We start from the raw sequence: 20,073 nt of genomic DNA on the forward strand, positions 1-20,073 counted from the left end.
CTTGCATGGTTTCTGCTGTCATCGGTGTATGAATGTGTGTGTGAATGTAATGCACAATAATTATGTAAAGCGCCTTGGATGAAGGCGGTATACATAAATGCACCATTTATAAAAAGTGTGTTTGAAGTAAGCGATTTGCATGTTGTGCAATTTAGCTCTCACATTATTAATTAATGCTCACCTCACAATTGCCCCTCAGAGGTGATTATAGGGTGTATTCAAATTGAACAAACTTGGATTATAGGCATCAATCTATCCATTAAGCATAAAAGGCTGACTAAGCCCACCTAGCTCTAAGGAGCAGTATTGTTGTAATAAGCGCAAGGATAGGAGCTATAATGACAGACTATTGTCTCTAGCTGCACCCATACAGTACACCTGCACACAGGCATCCATGTACTGCACATGCTGCAGTGTAGGTACCTGCGCATGCAGGCGCATACGGCATACCGGTACACACAGGCCTATATACATACTGTACAAAGATATGCGCAGATATGCACATATAGGCGGCGGTGGCTCAGGGGTAGAGTGGCTGGGCGGTAACCGCAAGGTTGCCAGTTTGAACCCGGGCTCCCCCAGAGTTAGTGTCGAAGTGTCCTTGAGCAAGACACTGAACCGAACGCCTAATTGCTCCTGATGTGCTGGTTTGGTGCCTTGCATGGTTTCCGCCGCCATCGTCATGTGGATGTAATGAACAATCTATGTAAAGTGCATTGGGTAAAGGCGCTATATAAATGCATTTACACCATTTACCATAATACGAACGTGCACACACCTGCTCACATAATTTAAATTCCTGCAGTGGGCTGCATACTAAACCGGTACAGACACATACTGTACATATACAGTAGCATAAACATACAGCACACATATTATACATAATGAACATACGTACGACTACGTGTATACATATTCTTGAATGTACCTGTAGCACTGGAAGTCTCGCAGGGTTTTCCAGTGAGCAGCAGTTTTGGCGCAGTTAAAGTGCAAACATTAGCCTATAGACACAAATGTTAGGAGATCTTCCGAGCAGTTGTTGTTGAGGGAAGAGGAGGAAACTTCCGTTTTTTCCAGCTGGGTCAGCGAGTCAAACCAATGAGCTATAGTGCATGGTGTGCGGAGAGACATAAGGAAAACATCAAAAGGAGATCAATGATTTTTTTAATATGCAGTGAGAAAGTGAGGGCAACTGATCATGATTGTGTTTCTATAAAGATAGACATTTCTTTCCAAGTGAAAATTGTGTTTATATATATTTATATAAATATCTATATTATATATAGAATACATATCTATTTGCTATGCATACTCAGAAATCACACCTTCAATTATAGTAAAAAAAAAAAACGTCTCTCAAAACCACACAAAAAAAATGTATTATTTTCTTTGCTTAAACATGAACTAACCAATTGAACCAAACAAAAATTCTCAGGGTGGGAATGTTAAAAATAAATAAAATCAAATTAAAAGAAAATGCATTTACCTTTGAATCTAGAACTGTAGAGAGGACACTTTTTTTCATGTGGGACTTCAAAATCCACCCGCATTGTCTTAAACAAACCAGGAACCACGTCGCAGAGTCGTGTACAAAACCAGCATAACACGTATACACAACTCCCCCTTTTCCCAAATGGACGATGAAATGCAAATAAGTATGATTTCTCAAGCAAACTCATTTTTTTTTTTAGTTTTTTTGTTATAAAAATAGATTTCTTCTTTTAAAATAATCTACAGATTTCTTTTTTAAGGTGAGGCATTTTCACTATGACGCTAAAACAGCAAGGCTGTTTGTTTCGATAGAAAATATGAAGCTTTTTATACGACGACGCGTCATGATTCATATCCTTCCTCGTATAGTGCGGCGTCGCTTGCCGAAAAACAGCCGGGCAAGTGACACTGTCACACGATGAAGTATAGAGAGAGCATCAAGTCTGAGTTATACCTATAGTTACACACAGGTGTCACACACGCACACACACACGCACACGCACACGCACACGCACACGCACACGCACACGCACACGCACACGCACACGCACACACACACGCACACGCACACGCACACGCACACGCACACACACACACACACACACACACACACACTAAAAATAACCGATCTACAAGCTCACACACTTTGAGCTTGTATCAGCTATTTTGGTGGGCAACACCGGCACGCACCTACGTCAGTATAATCAGACTATTAGAGAGAGCTCAGTCAGTCAGTCAGTCAGTCAGTCAGTCAGTCAGTCAGTCAGTCAGTCAGTCAGTCAGTCAGTCGTCCTCCTGTTTGGAGGAAGAGGACTGGCGTGACTCGTGACTCCTAACTCCTAACTCCTAACTCCTCGTCCTCTGTCACGGTCCCCCCCCCCAACAGGACGTTATATATTGTTGTCAGCTCCTCCTTCTTTTTGCATATTCTATGATTTATTTTTAAAGAGTGTTTTCTTTTAAACTAGATACACCTTATACAGGTAAAAAAGAAAGAAAAAAGAGGAACAAAAAAGGCAATAAAAAGAAAAGAGAGAAAATAAGTTTCCGGCTCCTCGAAGCTCCCTAAAATGTCCAGGCAATTCCCCCCAAAAAGTGTTAAAAATGTTCATTTTAAACTACACAAAGTAGAATAGAAAAAGAAGATTGGGGAAAAAAAACAAAAAAAACAGCGCAGGTACATGGCGTCAAGGCGTCCCAAATAAGTGCTTTGAAATAAAGGATACAAAAAATTATAAACAAAAAGGAAAATAAACAACTCTGTGTGACGAAGTTAAAGCAAAGCCATTAAGTAAATAACCCATTAAACATGATTGAATAAAAAACTAAAACAAACAGGAAGACACTGATGCTACAAATAAATTTGAAATATATGTACAAGACCCTGTTTTCCTTTAGTATGTATGCATGTATGATTGTATGACTGTGTGTGTGTGTGTGTGTGTGTGTGTGTGTGTGTGTGTGTGTGTGTGTGTGCGTGCGTGTGTGCATGCGTGTGTGTGTGTGTGTGTGTGTGTGTGTGTGTGTGTGTGTGTGTGTGTGTGTGTGTGTGTACACACGCGTGCATTTGCACGTGTACAACATGTATGCCTGTGTGTGCATGTGCACAAGTGCCATATATAGTGTGTGGGTTCTTTTTATTTTCTTGCAGAGTTCACGTTGAGTCCATCTCTCAGTAAAATGATGAGAACAGTGTGGTTGTCAATTTGATCGTAATGCTCCTGTCGTCTCATGTAGTCGCAATATCGGAGCTGTCTGCTTGACGGAACGAGGGAGCCCGCAACGTCTCAAAATCTCAAACTCAAACATCCCTCGGCTCGTGGCCATTCGGCGAAGTGTCCCGTCCACACCGAATCCATCCAGTTCCACCCAGTTCAGTCGTAGCGATATTCACACAGACCTCGGCACTGTGACCCATCTCTGTGTTCCTATAAGCACCTGTCAGGAGGATATACTGTATAGCCCAGCCTAAACCGTTCCCCGAATTCCAATATACGCCGTGCCCCGGTGGATCGATGGAGTCTCTCTCCTCTCTCTCTCTCTCCGGTTACCAGATCACACTGGAGATGCTGGTCTCCCGCGGCAGCAGCGGCAGCATGGCGTTGTTGGCGTGCGCCTGGTCCTCCAGGCTGTGCTCGCGGCTCTTGCCCGGCTGCGGCCTCTGCCCGTTGAGCAGCGTCAGCGGGATGTTGCAGTAGGTGTGCTGGTTGCCCAGGGAGGAGAGCGGCGGCAGGGTGCCGCCCGGCGGGAGGTCGTACTCGTAGCTGCGGTAGTAGTGTTTCTGCCGCACGGTGGTGTGGTAGGCGCTGTGGAAGGACGAGCGCAGCTCCGGGTGGGCGGGCGCCATGGCGGTGGAGGTGGCGGCCGCCATGGAGATGGCCGAGACCGTCTGCAGCTCGCCGAAGGGGCCCTCGTGCTCGCCGACGTCCAGCGCTCCGGGCTCGTGGCCCAGCATGATGGGCTCCGTGCGCCGGAAGGGCATCTCGTACTGCAGCTGCTTCCAGAACTTGGAGCTGAGCGAGTTGCTCCGCGGGCCGCGCCACTTGATGACGGTGAGCGTCTTGATGGTGTGCTTGAGCGCCTCCACCTCCTGGTAGTTCATGATGCCGCGCAGCTCGGCGCACTCGATGAGGATGACCTTGATCTCGCCCGTCACCAGCATGTTGCGCAGCCGCGTCTCCAGCTCGAAGATGCTCCAGCCCCGCCGCACCACGTAGTTGGGCGTCATGACGATGATCAGACGCTTGCTCTGGTCCACGCAGCGCGCCACGTCCTCGATGTAGGCTGGGGGGGGGGGGGGGGGGAAACACACGCAAAAAATGTTTTAGAAGAAGGAGAATTGAACCGAGAGCCGCACCATTTCACTGCTGCGATCCGTGTTGTATTTCTGGCTTTGGTTTGAAGACACGTCAACGTCAAACACTCAACGACGATGGATGGACACACAGTGTCGGGACACAAAACACGGGACATGACAAGCACACAACTCTACAGCCTTTTGTTACACTATCTACTTTTTGGGGGGGGTATCTTTGAAATGGGTTTGTCTTTTGACATTTGAAATGGATGTAGCTGTACATGTGAGTGTGGTCGCGCACACACACGCACACACAAATGCATGATGTGTGTGTGTGTGTGTGTGTGTGTGTGTGTGTGTGTTTTTGTGGGAGTCGTGTTTGTGATGCACACATGCAGAGTGAGGGATTCTGATTGGAAAGAAGAACTCGGGCTCAACAGACACAGTCTAAACCTAGTGTTGCACTACAGAAATGACTGAAGATGAAGTATGGCAGTTGGTTAATGTGGCAGGCTTACATTTAGGCGAACAGCTACATTTAGGTTCAGTTTTGTTCTATACTGAGGTGGGCCTGACAGCAAAAAGAAAAAGTGCCCTGATGCTAAATGCTAAAGCATATAGGTGCTAGCTTATTGTCATTCGGCGGAGACGCCTGCTTTTCAATTGAAAATCTGTTATTTTTGATCAGACTTAACACAATAAGTCCATATTTGAGCCACGTCCTCATCCTAGGCTGTGCTTCGACACGCGATGGATTAACTTTCCTAATGCGATCAAAGTTTAGACTTTCATAAGGTCTCAAAGATTGCAGTTTGTCTCATTTAGAGGTGAAAAAGGACTATTAAGCGAGCACGCAGCCACGTGTGCGTCGGATCGGGATGTAGGTGTTTCTACCATGCGAGTACAAAAACAAAAAAACGATAAATATGTATTTTTAAATGTTCTTTATTATACAACAGGCCGTTTCGAGCAAGCAATCTGATTGGTTTAAACAGCCTTCTAGCCGTGCTTCAAACCAGCATCATGGAACGGCTAAATCAAAACAAAGAATTCAGCTGCTCTGTTCTCTCGGTGGCTATGCTAGCTAGTCTCTTGGGACATTTTGTGGACGTAGTGGCTACATCTGTCATTAAAAATATATGTCAGCGATTTTCTTAGTTTTAAGGGTAACTGTTGTATATTTGCAATATTACACTCAAGGGCGTGGTTTAACGTCACTAATGCACTTCTGCGTCAGCATCGCTTACGTTAAACCACCCCCTCGAGTGTAATAGTGCTTAAATCAGATCTCATGTTTCTCGTGGATGGCTCAAGTGACCGTAATACCCTTTTCACGAGATATACAACACTTGGCACAGATACGGTTAATCCCCCCCCCCCCCCCCCAACCCTTCCCCTTTTCCCGTGTCTTTGAGACCAAGTGAATGAACAGGAGCTGATTGATACAAGAGGAAATGACTGAGCGAGAGTACCTCCAAGGAGTGTTGTGTCATCCTGGTAAAGCTCATTGGTGAGACCTAAACATAAAGATTTCCACATTCAAAACTCAGGTCACAAAGGAAGAACACATGCAGCAGACACACACACACACACAAACAGCAACACGATCAGTACAGTCAGAAACATGGACCCCGCCCACCCGCACCCCCCACCGGCACCAACCCTTCCTTCCTTCCCTGTCTGGCTTTCAGAGATTACTGTATACTGTCATATGGCAGCCAAGTCTATGGACTTAAAATAAAAACAAACAAACAAAACTAAAAAACAGCCCCACTCGTGACGTAATGTGGCAGCCAAGTCTATGGACTTTTGTTTAACGTACGATGTTTGTTTTAAAGCATTGAGGCGCCCCTCACACTTTTGTTTTGTTTTGGCTTCTCTCCTCCACAAACATCACGCTCCCCTTGATAGGCAACCAGCGGACGCTGATTTGGGGTTCCGTACCGCGATGCTGGCAGCAATTTAGTTTTGATTAAAGGGAAGAAGGCGGATAATCCGACGGGGCTCCCAGAGCCTCTGTGCAAGTATCCCTGCAGTCCCCACTGATGTTTAATTCTGTCTGGACCACGTCTGTTTTGGGTGTGTTTGCCCATAAGCACATCATTCCTGGCTACATAAGACTATCTGTACCAGACTGCTTGAGCAGAACTGAAGTACGCACAAGAATATGTTCAGACGGATGTCTCATGCATTTATAAATGCATGGATGAAACACTGTAGGCCGGACGAGCGAAGGCACTTCATAAAACAGCTGGGTGCCGGGTCTCCATGATGGCACGTTTGGCATTGTTTGCTGGGAGAGTATAGTCAAAGCCCCCGAAATATATTTCGTATATATATATTTTAGCTAGATAGGAAATAATAATCTCATTCTGTATGATATAAAGTACAATATACATGATATTTCCTCTCTCACACACTGCGTTTAGCTAAAAATGATCCATAAATACGCTCCCTATAAAGACTATGAAGGCCCGACGTTCAAACAGCTTTTCCCCACGGCTATCCGGGCTCCTCAACGCTGCTGGTGTCCTCCTCTGACCCCCTTCTATCCTCCCTCCACCCCCACTCAGAGTGAATAACTTGTGCTGTCTGACCTGACCTGAACTGCACTTTATGTATTTATTCACTATTCATGTTGTTTTTGCACCGTCTTGTCCTGTTTTGCACTTATTGTTGTAACTGCACTCTGCTGTCCCACCAAAACCAAATTCCTAACATGTTTACATGTCATGGCAATAAAGGCTGCTGATTCTGATTCTGAAATACCCCCACCCCTCCCCGGCACATTGGTCGAGAAAGATTTGAGTAGAAAATGAGTTTTGGCTTTGACAGACAAGAGACAAGTGATGTGGGCCTTATCCGCCTTGCCCTGGGAGTGCTACATGTTGAAACACGAGACAGAGTCAGTGAGAAAACACACAGAGGACACACAACACAACACAACACAACACACAACAGATTATAACACAACTCAGATTATGACCGAGTGTTAGGAACGTGACAAACTCCGCTGGCTGCAACTACAGTGTGAATGTCCACACCGATACATGCGAGCGCGCAGTCAAAATCCTGCGTGATAATTTAACTCCAGAGAGTGTAGAAAATGAAAAATAAAGGGAGTCTATATATAGTCCGCACACTCAAATCTGTGCACAATAAATTTATTGCAAGCTTTCGGTCTTCTTCGGGCATAATCAAACCGCGTGAGTGACATATGAGACAGCATCACTTGATTGAAAGAATGAATGAAGGTCAGTATAGACCGAAAGCTTGCAATAAATATTGACTTAAAGTTTGCGCAGATTTGAGTGTGTGGAGCCTCCCATTGTTTTTTTATTTTCTATACTTTTGTGACTCCAACACCTCACCCAAATGTTTCAGCAGATGAGTGGTGGCTTTTTTTTCCTTTTTCTTTTATTAACATACAACTCCGAGAGTGCACAAAATGGAACCACACATTTGTGGAGAGTTTAAATTATCACCCAAGGTTTTGCTGCGTATGTGTGTATATATGGGCACAAGACATAGGCTATGCATACTGTACACGCGCACACACACACACACACACACACACACACACACACACACACACACACACACACACACACACACACACACACACACACACACACAGTCACACACAGTCACACACAGTCACACACACACACACACACACCGCAGCGCTTACTTCCAGTTGGAATGAGGTCTCGGTCTGGGATGAAGAGTTTATATCCGTAGTGTTTCTCCAGGACGTCGGGCAGGATCTCCAGAGCAAAGCGCTCCTCCTCGCGGGTCTCCTGGCTCCACTGGTCAGGGTCCACCTTGGTGTAGGACAGGTAGGCATCGTAGTCCTTGTTATCTGCACCGCCCAGCCGAGAGAAAGACACAGAGAGAGACAGAGAGAGAGAGAGACACACACACAGAGAGAGAGACAGAGAGAGAAAGGCATGAAAAACAACATGTAAAGTACTTAACGAGCCAAAAAACCACAGGCGACCGGGCCTTCTCAGTAATTGCCCCCAAACTCTGGAATAGTCTCCCACTACAGATCAAATCCAGCCCAACCATCGACAGTTTTAAATCCTCCCTAAAAACTCACCTTTTCTCCATTGGAGCCTTCAGCTCCTATAGTCCTGTGAATGTTTTAACCTTTTTGTAATTAGTAGGCTTTTTCGTTGTTCTTTAAAATGTTGTTATATTGTATTTTCCTTATATGAAGTATTGCTAAACATTTATTTTAATTTTGCATTTCATAATTTTTATATGGAAAGCACGTTGGGTCAACTTCTGTTGTTTTTAAATGTGCTATATAAATAAAGGTGATTTGACTTGACTTGACTTAAACAAATGGAAATGGTTGAAGGCAGTGTTGATTTCGTCGACTAAAACTAAGACGTCAACTACCTTTTTTCACTAAATGAAAACTAAGCCATGATGACTAAAACTAAGACTAAATCTATTGACGATTTCGTCAAACAAATAAAAACTAGACTAAAATGTTAGGAAGGAACTATAGTGGAGAAGAGATCCGGTCTACGTCATTTTACACTGAAAATAGCTGATCTACAAGTTCACAATGCGTCGCAGCACGACGCGTTGCTTCTAGATCTGTTATTTTTTTGCTAAATGGTTCCCAAACTATAGGCATGCATGTGGTTAAATAGTTTTGTGTTACTTTAAACTTCTCAAACCAGAGTCTGTAGAGTCGACTATCGTACGCAGGAGTAAAAAAGGGGTAGACAGAAAAAACTCCAATCTTGAGTGAACCCTCCCGTTTCCCCCAAATCTCTAAATGATTTCCCAAAAGAGAGAGTATAGGGAGAAAAAGAAAGACAAAAAAGAAAAGGAATAAAATAGACAAAAGAAGACTCTAGGTGGTAGAACATGAGTCCTATAGTCATTATGCTCAGCATGTAGAGGCTGGTGTATCGCATCGTATGTGGGTCAGCCGAGCATGGAAAAGCTTGGCGTTTTCACAAGCTCTTTGAGGGAGCAAACGCACGCAGCGCTGAAACTCGCGTGCAGAGAGAGAGAGAGAGAGAGAGGCCAACACGCTCGTTACAAAACATCAAACAGCGCCTCCAAATTACAGCAGGACGCCCCGGCAAATTAGTCGCCCGGCGAAAACCTGGGAATTCAACGCGGCTCGTCGTATCAATCGAACGTCGTCGCCGGTCCCAATTTAGTTATGCAGCGGGGCGTGAGCATTTTGATGCCACAAAAACGTCCATAATAGATGAACTCCTGCTACTGTAGGGATGATCCCATGATTAAAATATGAGTTCGGCACGGCGCAACACAGAGAGCATAGAAAATTAACCCATTCTGGACGGCAACCCCTTTTGGTGTTTATTATTAAGCATTATGTTGTACTTTAGCTATTGAAAAATAGCAGATCTACGAGCTTGTAGGTCTGCTATTTTCGAAAAATCGTGAAAATGTGGCGCAAATATTTGGATATTATTTCAGAGCGCAATAACTCAAATCTCTGCTTCTGGGGGGGGGGGGGTCCCTGGAACAACATATTTTCAGATGGGGGTCGGTGGCGTATTACTAAACTATATATTTTTGGGGGTCCTTGACATGAAAATGTTTGAGAACGACTGACATAGAAACATGTTTTTTTTTTAGAAACCTGTCAGGATTTTGTCGAATCGTCCTCAGGTCTAAATGGGTTAAAAGGGGTGGGTGGGTACGATACATCTGAACCGATACATCCGACAAAAAGGCAAAAAAAAAAAGCTAACAGAATTGTTAGAGAAGAAACAAAAGTTGCCATCCAATTTCTGGATGTTTTCTTTTTCCTGCTGCTCCACAGGGAGGTGGGCCTGGAGACCCTCCCCAGGGCCCTCCGTCCCGCTGTCTGGGCCTCCACCAGGAGAGAGAGGGTGGCCATCATTCCATTCCATGACATATTGAGACTGATCTCTTTTTAAATGGGCAACAAATTGAAAATCTGTCTCCTCTTTTCTTTTTTGTGTGCAGTCGCTGTGCGTCAACATGCGCGCACACGTACACGCGCACGTACACACACGCACAAACTGGAGCGCCAGGGTGTCTGTCTACATTTGAGCGTGTGTATGCAGTGAGAGGGGGTATTACGGAGAGAAAGGGGGCAGAGAGATATTATGCAGAGAGCGAGAGAGAGACGGAGAGAAAAAGAGAGAGAGAGAGAGAGAGAGAGTGAGACAGTGAAAATGGGCTACTGTCACTGAGATAGAAGTGGAGATGGAGTCTGATCACTGGCGTCTGTGTCCACCAGAGAGCCTGTTATTATGGATAGATGCTCTGTCTGTGTCAGAATGCACGCACGCACGCACGCACGCATGCACGCACGCACGCACGCACGCACGCACGCACGCACATGTGTGTGTGGTCTCCCCCCCGTGTACCTCCGTCGAGGTCCTCGCTGCCAAAGTTCCTCCGGTAGAAGAGCATCAGTTCGATCTTGTAGCACTTGTAGAGGGAGATGAGGAAGATCAGCAGCAGCAGGATGGCTCCCAGTCCCCCCGCCAGCTCCACCGTGTACATCAGCTCCGCTGAGAGGGGGCACACACACACACACACACACACACACACACACACACACACACACACACACACACACACACACACACACACACACACACACACACACACAGTGACACACACACACACACACACACACACACACACACACACACACACACACACACACAGTGACACACACACACACACACACACACACACACACACACACACACACACACACACACACACACACAGTGACACACACACACACACACACACACACACACACACACACACACACACACACACACACACAGTGACACACACACACACACACACACACACGCACACACACACACACACACACACACACACACACACACACACACACAGTGACACACACACACACACACACACACACACACAGTGACACACACACACACACACACACACACACACACACACACACACACGGGGCGTGTGTAATTAAAACTACTGAGGCAAACTGTTGTTTCCAATTTCCACACAGTTTGAACGCTCTCTCTGCTGTTTCAAAATGCACAGAGGCGTGACGACACAGAGCCATTCGGGGCATCTCGTGTATAAATCAGCGGTGCACACTTGTTCTTCTTCTTGTTGTGGTTTTCTTCTTCTCAGGTTTTTGACTCGCAGGCTCATACACTCCCCAGACGACGTTAAACTAAACTAAACTAGAAAAAGTGCCCTTCTGCACATCTCTCCACCAGGAGGATAGGAGACGTGTGTGTGATGTTTGGCAAGTTTTTTTCTTTTTTGCAACAATTTTCTGGCAGAGCCAGATCACTCATAGCATCTCTATATAGAATTGATAGTAATCCTGGTCTCTAAACTGCCTCCCCCTGGCCAGCCGGGGGCGCCTGATGGAGGGGAAAGGAACTGGTTGGAATAACGTGTTCCTTCCACGCGCTACGTCCAACCAGGGAAACTCCCCCCTGTCAGGTGTAAAGGAGCGACTTGGACACTCAGGCATGAAGGAAGCATGAGTTCAAGTCCGTTGCTCTCCCCAGGTTGGCGGAGGGTGTGTAGAGCCCAGGATCACATTAGATGATTGACACAGGGGTGAAGAAATGGGTTACAAAATCGTGGGATAAAAATTATATATATAAAAAAAAGAAATTGATAGAATACTGGATGAGCAGGACTGGAGCATTTTGTACAAAACGGGCCACTCCTGAAAACTTAGCCAATCAGTGTAGAATCAGAGAAATCCATCATACTCGTCTTGATCACTTGACTACAGAGATCATCATCAAAAAATTTAATTGAATCATGTGTACGTGAGATTTGGATGAAATCTGTGCGACTAACATAAACAATGTGTTTAGCGGAAATCGGCCTCATGGTGGCGCTATAACAGGCAGATGTGGAGGGATGCAGGGACAATGTTTTTCCATTCTCTCACTCTAAGTCGTGGAGGAACGGGCTGGCATCAATCTCCAGAGGTAACAAGACGAGTGTGTGTTATAATGAGTTTGGGAAAAAATTTGGGGGGAGGGGGTGGAGAGATGGTGGAGAGAAAGGAGATGATGAGAAATTGGGTTCATCGTCTCCAGCAGGAGTGCGAAAACAACAAAGCTCTGCTCTTTGGCTGTGTTCCATTGTGTGTGTGTGTGTGTGTGTGACTGTGTGTGTGTGTTTGGGGGGGGGGGGCTAACTTCTGACATGGATGTGGATGAAGAAGATGAGATGCTTCAATTCAGTGGTTCTCAAAGTGGGGTCCGGGGGCCGTGCATGCGCACGCGCACACACACACACACACACACACACACACACACACACACACACACACACACACACACACACACACACACACACACACACACACACACACACACACACACACACACACACACACACACAAAGTGACTGATGTTAGTCTGCCTCAAACGTTACTCTTTTACCTTGCTTTTTACTGACACTAAACATTACAAAGATGCCCCAGAACACCGAGATGAACCCGTGTATAGTTTATGGCTGCTCCAACAGTATAGTGGCAACCTTCCAAAAAAAACTAAAAAACTAAACGGAATGTCAAAAATATCCACCGCGGGGTCTGAGACCAGAGCACATATACAGTAGTAATTGATGAGACAAGTCAGTCTTTATACCCAATACCCAATCTTTCTGTTTTAGGAACACAAGGCTGCTGTGCTTTATACCTCATACTAAGCATTAAAGTAAGTGCTGGAGTTTGGAAGCGCTCGTTGACTATCACTCAACGGCCCAGGCGCACCACCTGTTTTGAATGTGCACATAATGCAGGAGGCAGCTGGAGGTTGCTTTACTGATAACGAGCGCTTCCATACTCTGACACTTCATCTGCAAGGAATTTCTTGACAGGAAGTATAGCTCATAAAATGTCTACGGTGGATTCTTATTAAACATAAACTTTACAGATTGAAAGAGGATAATTCAAGCTTTCCCTACAGCTGCAAAATGTTGGTGATTTTGACGTTGTTTAACAGACTTACTGCTTTTGGCGGAACGCTCCGCCATAAGGAATGTAATAACCTTCCGCTCTGGGCGGAGCACTCCGTCAGATATTGCTTTATTATTGATATCAAAACCGGATCGCTGATTAAAGTCTTTTCATTATTATTTTGTCTCGGCCTTTCCTTCTTTAGCGATCCTAGACCAGATTGCGCAACAGCGGTCCCGTCCGCCTCCCGTTATACAGGCTGACTAAAAGCTGAATAACTCCTAATCTTACGGAGCTCTCCATGGTTTGGATAATTAGCGCTATGTATCACCTATAGGTATCACCTTGCTGGCAAGATGGCAGCCGTGTGAATATCATCAATAGCCTGGAATGTGGAACCTCCATCAAAGCTCCTGAATATTTTATTTATTTATTTATTTTTTGCCTTTATTGATTATGAGTATGAAGTGAAGAGAGATAGAAGATAGAAGAGAGAGAGAGAGAAGGGGAGAGACACGCAGCAAAGGCCGTCATGAACGGGACTCGAACACACGACGTGCCTGGACCACTAGGCCAGCGGGTACGTTCCCCTGACTAACTCCCTTCACTTCCACTCCACTCTCTCTCTCTCTCTCTCTCTCTCTCTCTCTCTCTCTCTCTCTCTCTCTCTCTCTCTCTCTCTCTCTCTCCCTCTCTCTCCCTCTCCCCCCCATCTCTTCTCTTTTGAGGTAGAGAGGAAAAGGTGGTCCATAGAGACACGGTACCCACAGCCCAACTGTGAAGATTATGAATACTGCATTCTGGGAAGGAAGAACATGAAATAAACATCAGAATAATAATGAGATGGAGAGCGAGAGACAGAGAGAAAGAGAGAGACGGACGGACGGACGGACATAGAGGGGCGGGGGAGAAATAAACGATTGAAGATCTCTCCTAATCTCTGTGAGTTGTGTGTCCATATCTGTTGAAATGCGTCCTTTCACATAATAATGCAATGGAATGTCGACACGTAATAATATGACTCCAAAGCATAAACCCGGGGAAGTCTACCAAGGCACTGGTCACTCAGTAAAAAGTAAAGAGGGAAAGAGAGACAGATACAGGAAAGTAAGGGGAGAGAGTGGGAGAGAGACAGACAGACACAGGACTTGCTATGTAAATGTATGCCAAAAAATTACTGGCCTGTTGGGAAAATGCAGAGGCCCAATTTGCTGTTTAAACAGCCGCCAAATTACCGCTCTCTGCTAAGTGACAACCACCACCGCACGAAGACTAGCGAAGGCAAACATATCGGCGAGCCATAAATAGCTATGTGGATGTTCAATTTATTCATTTAACCCATTCTGACCGGGCACCCATTTTGGTGTTAGCATCATGTTATGCTTTAGCTATTGAAAAACAGCAGATCTACAAGCTCATATCGCGCCACCGAGTGGCGCGATACGAGCTTGTAGGTCTGCTATTTTTGAAAAATCGAAGAACGACTGACATTTTTTTAGAATCTGATCTCAGGTCAGAATGGGTTCATCAGACCAGTGTGTGTCCCGTGGAAACCTCGTATGAATCTGATCTCAGGTCAGAATGGGTTAAAAGGAGAAAAAAAACAGAAGACAACAGAACCAAATGGAGCGTCAACATAGATTGCTATGGTAGTAAAACACATGGGCTCTAGAAGAGGGGGAAAGAGTCATCAAGAAATCACACACACACTGGCACGCACACGCACGCACGCACACACACACGCACACACACACACACACACACACACACACACACACACACACAACGGAAGACGTCATACTGGGGCTGGCAGAGAAGAAGGGAGTATTGTGTTTGTTGTCCATCCTTCATGTGCCCGTAGCACTTGCCCTAGCCCCTTAGATAAGCACTTTAAGTAGACTTAGATTTAGCATTTTATACAGACTTATAGCGTGGCACGTATAGACGGCACTAGAATTGCATTTTATGTAGTCATAGCACTTTATAGTTGCGAACGCACTGAGCACTTGCTATGAGACCTAGCAGATCATGTCTGTCTGTGTGTGTTTCTGTCTGTCTATGTGTGTGTGTCTGTCCCGCTATCCAAATATGGAGTGTGTTGCATCAGCAATCACTCAGCTCCATATATGGGCACAAAAGGGGCCAGGTCCACATATACAGTAACAGCGGGACAGACAGACAGACAGACAGACAGACAGACAGACAGACAGACAGACAGACAGACAGACAGACATGATCTGCAGGGTCTCAGTTGCGCGTCTAGTATAGTATAGTATAGTATAGTTTATATATAGTTTAATTATCTAGTCTGCTAAATGAGTAAATTGTAAATTGTAATTGTTGCTAGCCTTATTAGCCTGACTGTGAATCATTAGAGTTCTTATATAAGGTATTATTATTATTATTATTATCACTACTACTTTAGCGATTTGCAGTAAAGCAAGAATAACACAAGGTAAATATATCAAATGCATAGAAATTTGGATCATAAGCACGGTAAACCAAGGACTATCATTGGTCTAACAGTAGAATATCTGTACATTGTGGTGGCGAAAATGCATATAAACACTATGGTATTGATAAATGTAATGAAGCCTACTAGTAGGAGATGATACTTAACACTCCAATTACCACCTGTTCCTCACTGACAAAATCATTAGAGACTGCCGACTCGTGTAAACCTATTTCAAACTGTGTGAGTTAACTACTACATTTAACCCATTCTGACCGGGAACCCGTTTTGGTGTCGGCATCATGTTATGCTTTAGCTATTGAAAAATAGCAGATCTACAAGCTCATATCGCGCCACCGAGTGGCGCGCTACGAGCTTGTAGGTCTGCTATTTTTGAAAAATCGAAGAACGACTGACATTTTTAGAATCTGATCTCAGGTCAGAATGGGTTAATCAGACCAGTGTGTGTCCCGTGGAAACCTCGTACGAATCTGATCTCAGGTCAGAATGGGTTAAGGAATGACCATCTCTTGTTACTCCTGAAACTCTGTACACTCCTGAAAGTATAAAGTATGTGTGTGGAGACGGAGAGACGGTGCTGAGGGAAGCTCTGGAGGGAGACACTGGTCTGTGTGTGGAGAGGGGTGCTGAGGGAAGCTCTGGAGGGAGACACTGGTCTGTGTGTGGAGAGGGGTGCTGAGGGAAGCTCTGGAGGGAGACACTGGTCTGTGTGTGGAGAGGGGTGCTGAGGGAAGCTCTGGAGGGAGACACTGGTCTGTGTGTGGAGAGGGGTGCTGAGGGAAGCTCTGGAGGGAGACACTGGTCTGTGTGTGGAGAGGGGTGCTGAGGGAAGCTCTGGAGGGAGACACTGGTCTGTGTGTGGAGAGGGGTGCTGAGGGAAGCTCTGGAGGGAGACACTGGTCTGTGTGTGGAGAGGGGTGCTGAGGGAAGCTCTGGAGGGAGACACTGGTCTGTGTGTGGAGAGGGGTGCTGAGGGAAGCTCTGGAGGGAGACACTGGTCTGTGTGTGGAGAGGGGTGCTGAGGGAAGCTCTGGAGGGAGACACTGGTCTGTGTGTGGAGAGGGGTGCTGAGGGAAGCTCTGGAGGGAGACACTGGTCTGTGTGTGTGGAGAGGGGTGCTGAGGGAAGCTCTGGAGGGAGACACTGGTCTGTGTGTGGAGAGGGGTGCTGAGGGAAGCTCTGGAGGGAGACACTGGTCTGTGTGTGGAGAGGGGTGCTGAGGGAAGCTCTGGAGGGAGACACTGGTCTGTGTGTGGAGAGGGGTGCTGAGGGAAGCTCTGGAGGGAGACACTGGTCTCTGTGTGTGGAGAGGGGTGCTGAGGGAAGCTCTGGAGGGAGACACTGGTCTGTGTGTGGAGAGGGGTGCTGAGGGAAGCTCTGGAGGGAGACACTGGTCTGTGTGTGGGGAGGGGTGCTGAGGGAAGCTCTGGAGGGACACACTGGTCTGTGTGTGGAGAGGGGTGCTGAGGGAAGCTCTGGAGGGAGACACTGGTCTGTGTGTGGAGAGGGGTGCTGAGGGAAGCTCTGGAGGGAGACACTGGTCTGTGTGTGGAGAGGGGTGCTGAGGGAAGCTCTGGAGGGAGACACTGGTCTGTGTGTGGAGAGGGGTGCTGAGGGAAGCTCTGGAGGGAGACACTGGTCTCTCTCCGGTGTGGAGAGGGGTGCTGAGGGAAGCTCTGGAGGGAGACACTGGTCTCTCTCCTGTGTGGAGAGGGGTGCTGAGAGAAGCTCTGGAGGGAGACACTGTTCTGTGTGTGGAGAGGGGTGCTGAGGGAAGCTCTGGAGGGAGACACTGGTCTCTCTCCGGTGTGGAGAGGGGTGCTGAGGGAAGCTCTGGAGGGAGACACTGGTCTCTCTCCTGTGTGGAGAGGGGTGCTGAGAGAAGCTCTGGAGGGAGACACTGTTCTGTGTGTGGAGAGGGGTGCTGAGGGAAGCTCTGGAGGGAGACACTGGTCTCTCTCCGGTGTGGAGAGGGGTGCTGAGGGAAGCTCTGGAGGGAGACACTGGTCTCTCTCCTGTGTGGAGAGGGGTGCTGAGAGAAGCTCTGGAGGGAGACACTGTTCTGTGTGTGGAGAGGGGTGCTGAGGGAAGCTCTGGAGGGAGACACTGGTCTCTCTCCGGTGTGGAGAGGGGTGCTGAGGGAAGCTCTGGAGGGAGACACTGGTCTCTCTCCTGTGTGGAGAGGGGTGCTGAGAGAAGCTCTGGAGGGAGACACTGTTCTGTGTGTGGAGAGGGGTGCTGAGGGAAGCTCTGGAGGGAGACACTGGTCTCTCTCCGGTGTGGAGAGGGGTGCTGAGAGAAGCTCTGGAGGGAGACACTGTTCTGTGTGTGGAGAGGGGTGCTGAGGGAAGCTCTGGAGGGAGACACTGGTCTCTCTCCGGTGTGGAGAGGGGTGCTGAGGGAAGCTCTGGAGGGAGACACTGGTCTCTCTCCGGTGTGGAGAGGGGTGCTGAGAGAAGCTCTGGAGGGAGACACTGGTCTCTCTCCGGTGTGGAGAGGGGTGCTGAGGGAAGCTCTGGAGGGAGACACTGGTCTCTCTCCGGTGTGGAGAGGGGTGCTGAGGGAAGCTCTGGAGGGAGACACTGGTCTCTCTCCGGTGTGGAGAGGGGTGCTGAGAGAAGCTCTGGAGGGAGACACTGGTCTCTCTCCGGTGTGGAGAGGGGTGCTGAGGGAAGCTCTGGAGGGAGACACTGGTCTCTCTCCGGTGTGGAGAGGGGTGCTGAGGGAAGCTCTGGAGGGAGACACTGGTCTCTCTCCGGTGTGGAGAGGGGTGCTGAGGGAAGCTCTGGAGGGAGACACTGGTCTCTCTCCGGTGTGGAGAGGGGTGCTGAGAGAAGCTCTGGAGGGAGACACTGGTCTCTCTCCGGTGTGGAGAGGGGTGCTGAGGGAAGCTCTGGAGGGAGACACTGGTCTCTCTCCGGTGTGGAGAGGGGTGCTGAGGGAAGCTCTGGAGGGAGACACTGGTCTCTCTCCGGTGTGGAGAGGGGTGCTGAGAGAAGCTCTGGAGGGAGACACTGGTCTCTCTCCGGTGTGGAGAGGGGTGCTGAGGGAAGCTCTGGAGGGAGACACTGGTCTCTCTCCGGTGTGGAGAGGGGTGCTGAGGGAAGCTCTGGAGGGAGACACTGGTCTCTCTCCGGTGTGGAGAGGGGTGCTGAGGGAAGCTCTGGAGGGAGACACTGGTCTCTCTCCGGTGTGGAGAGGGGTGCTGAGAGAAGCTCTGGAGGGAGACACTGGTCTCTCTCCGGTGTGGAGAGGGGTGCTGAGGGAAGCTCTGGAGGGAGACACTGGTCTCTCTCCGGTGTGGAGAGGGGTGCTGAGGGAAGCTCTGGAGGGAGACACTGGTCTCTCTCCGGTGTGGAGAGGGGTGCTGAGGGAAGCTCTGGAGGGAGACACTGGTCTCTCTCCGGTGTGGAGAGGGGTGCTGAGGGAAGCTCTGGAGGGAGACACTGGTCTCTCTCCGGTGTGGAGAGGGGTGCTGAGGGAAGCTCTGGAGGGAGACACTGGTCTCTCTCCGGTGTGGAGAGGGGTGCTGAGAGAAGCTCTGGAGGGAGACACTGGTCTCTCTCCGGTGTGGAGAGGGGTGCTGAGGGAAGCTCTGGAGGGAGACACTGGTCTCTCTCCGGTGTGGAGAGGGGTGCTGAGGGAAGCTCTGGAGGGAGACACTGGTCTCTCTCCGGTGTGGAGAGGGGTGCTGAGGGAAGCTCTGGAGGGAGACACTGGTCTCTCTCCGGTGTGGAGAGGGGTGCTGAGAGAAGCTCTGGAGGGAGACACTGGTCTCTCTCCGGTGTGGAGAGGGGTGCTGAGAGAAGCTCTGGAGGGAGACACTGGTCTCTCTCCGGTGTGGAGAGGGGTGCTGAGAGAAGCTCTGGAGGGAGACACTGGTCTCTCTCCGGTGTGGAGAGGGGTGCTGAGAGAAGCTCTGGAGGGAGACACTGGTCTCTCTCCGGTGTGGAGAGGGGTGCTGAGAGAAGCTCTGGAGGGAGACACTGGTCTCTCTCCGGTGTGATGACGTATACAATAAAAGAATGGAGTTCGAGTCCTGATGGTTGAGTCCTGCTTCTTCCTGATGTTGTTTACTTACTAATAGTAATGCCAGAACAACATTGAAACCGTGAATAAACGTAGATGCCAAATCAATAATGACCTGGCACCTGTGACGAGGTGAAGACCTGTCCGTCCGCAGGAGGTTTTCCTAGTCTAAAATGCAATTAAGCACAAAAAAATACTACATAATAGTAATAATTAACATAATCAATAACCAATACATTAACCCATCTTGACCTGAGATCAGATTCTAAAAAATGTCTTTCTACCTCCTGACAGTTTTCTGAAAAAAACTGT

At 47.8% G+C, this 20,073-nt stretch overlaps 1 protein-coding gene across 1 annotated transcript in view; it reads right to left on the reverse strand.

Annotated features, from left to right (window-relative positions):
- Positions 1–3,538: 3,538 nt before the first annotated feature.
- Positions 3,539–20,073, reverse strand: part of il1rapl1a (interleukin 1 receptor accessory protein-like 1a) — a gene marked incomplete at both ends in the record, with an annotated part of 157,681 nt that continues 141,146 nt past the window's right edge. Inside the window, 4 exons of the mRNA XM_080785245.1 lie at positions 3,539–4,275; positions 5,761–5,805; positions 7,980–8,150; positions 10,684–10,830. Coding sequence (XP_080641371.1) covers positions 3,539–4,275; positions 5,761–5,805; positions 7,980–8,150; positions 10,684–10,830 — 1,100 coding nt within the window. The remainder of the gene's footprint in view (positions 4,276–5,760; positions 5,806–7,979; positions 8,151–10,683; positions 10,831–20,073) is intronic.

Source organism: Protomyctophum bolini (genome assembly GCF_963924005.1).
Source record: "Protomyctophum bolini genome assembly, chromosome: 16".
In the NCBI taxonomy this organism is placed as follows: Eukaryota; Metazoa; Chordata; class Actinopteri; order Myctophiformes; family Myctophidae; genus Protomyctophum; species Protomyctophum bolini.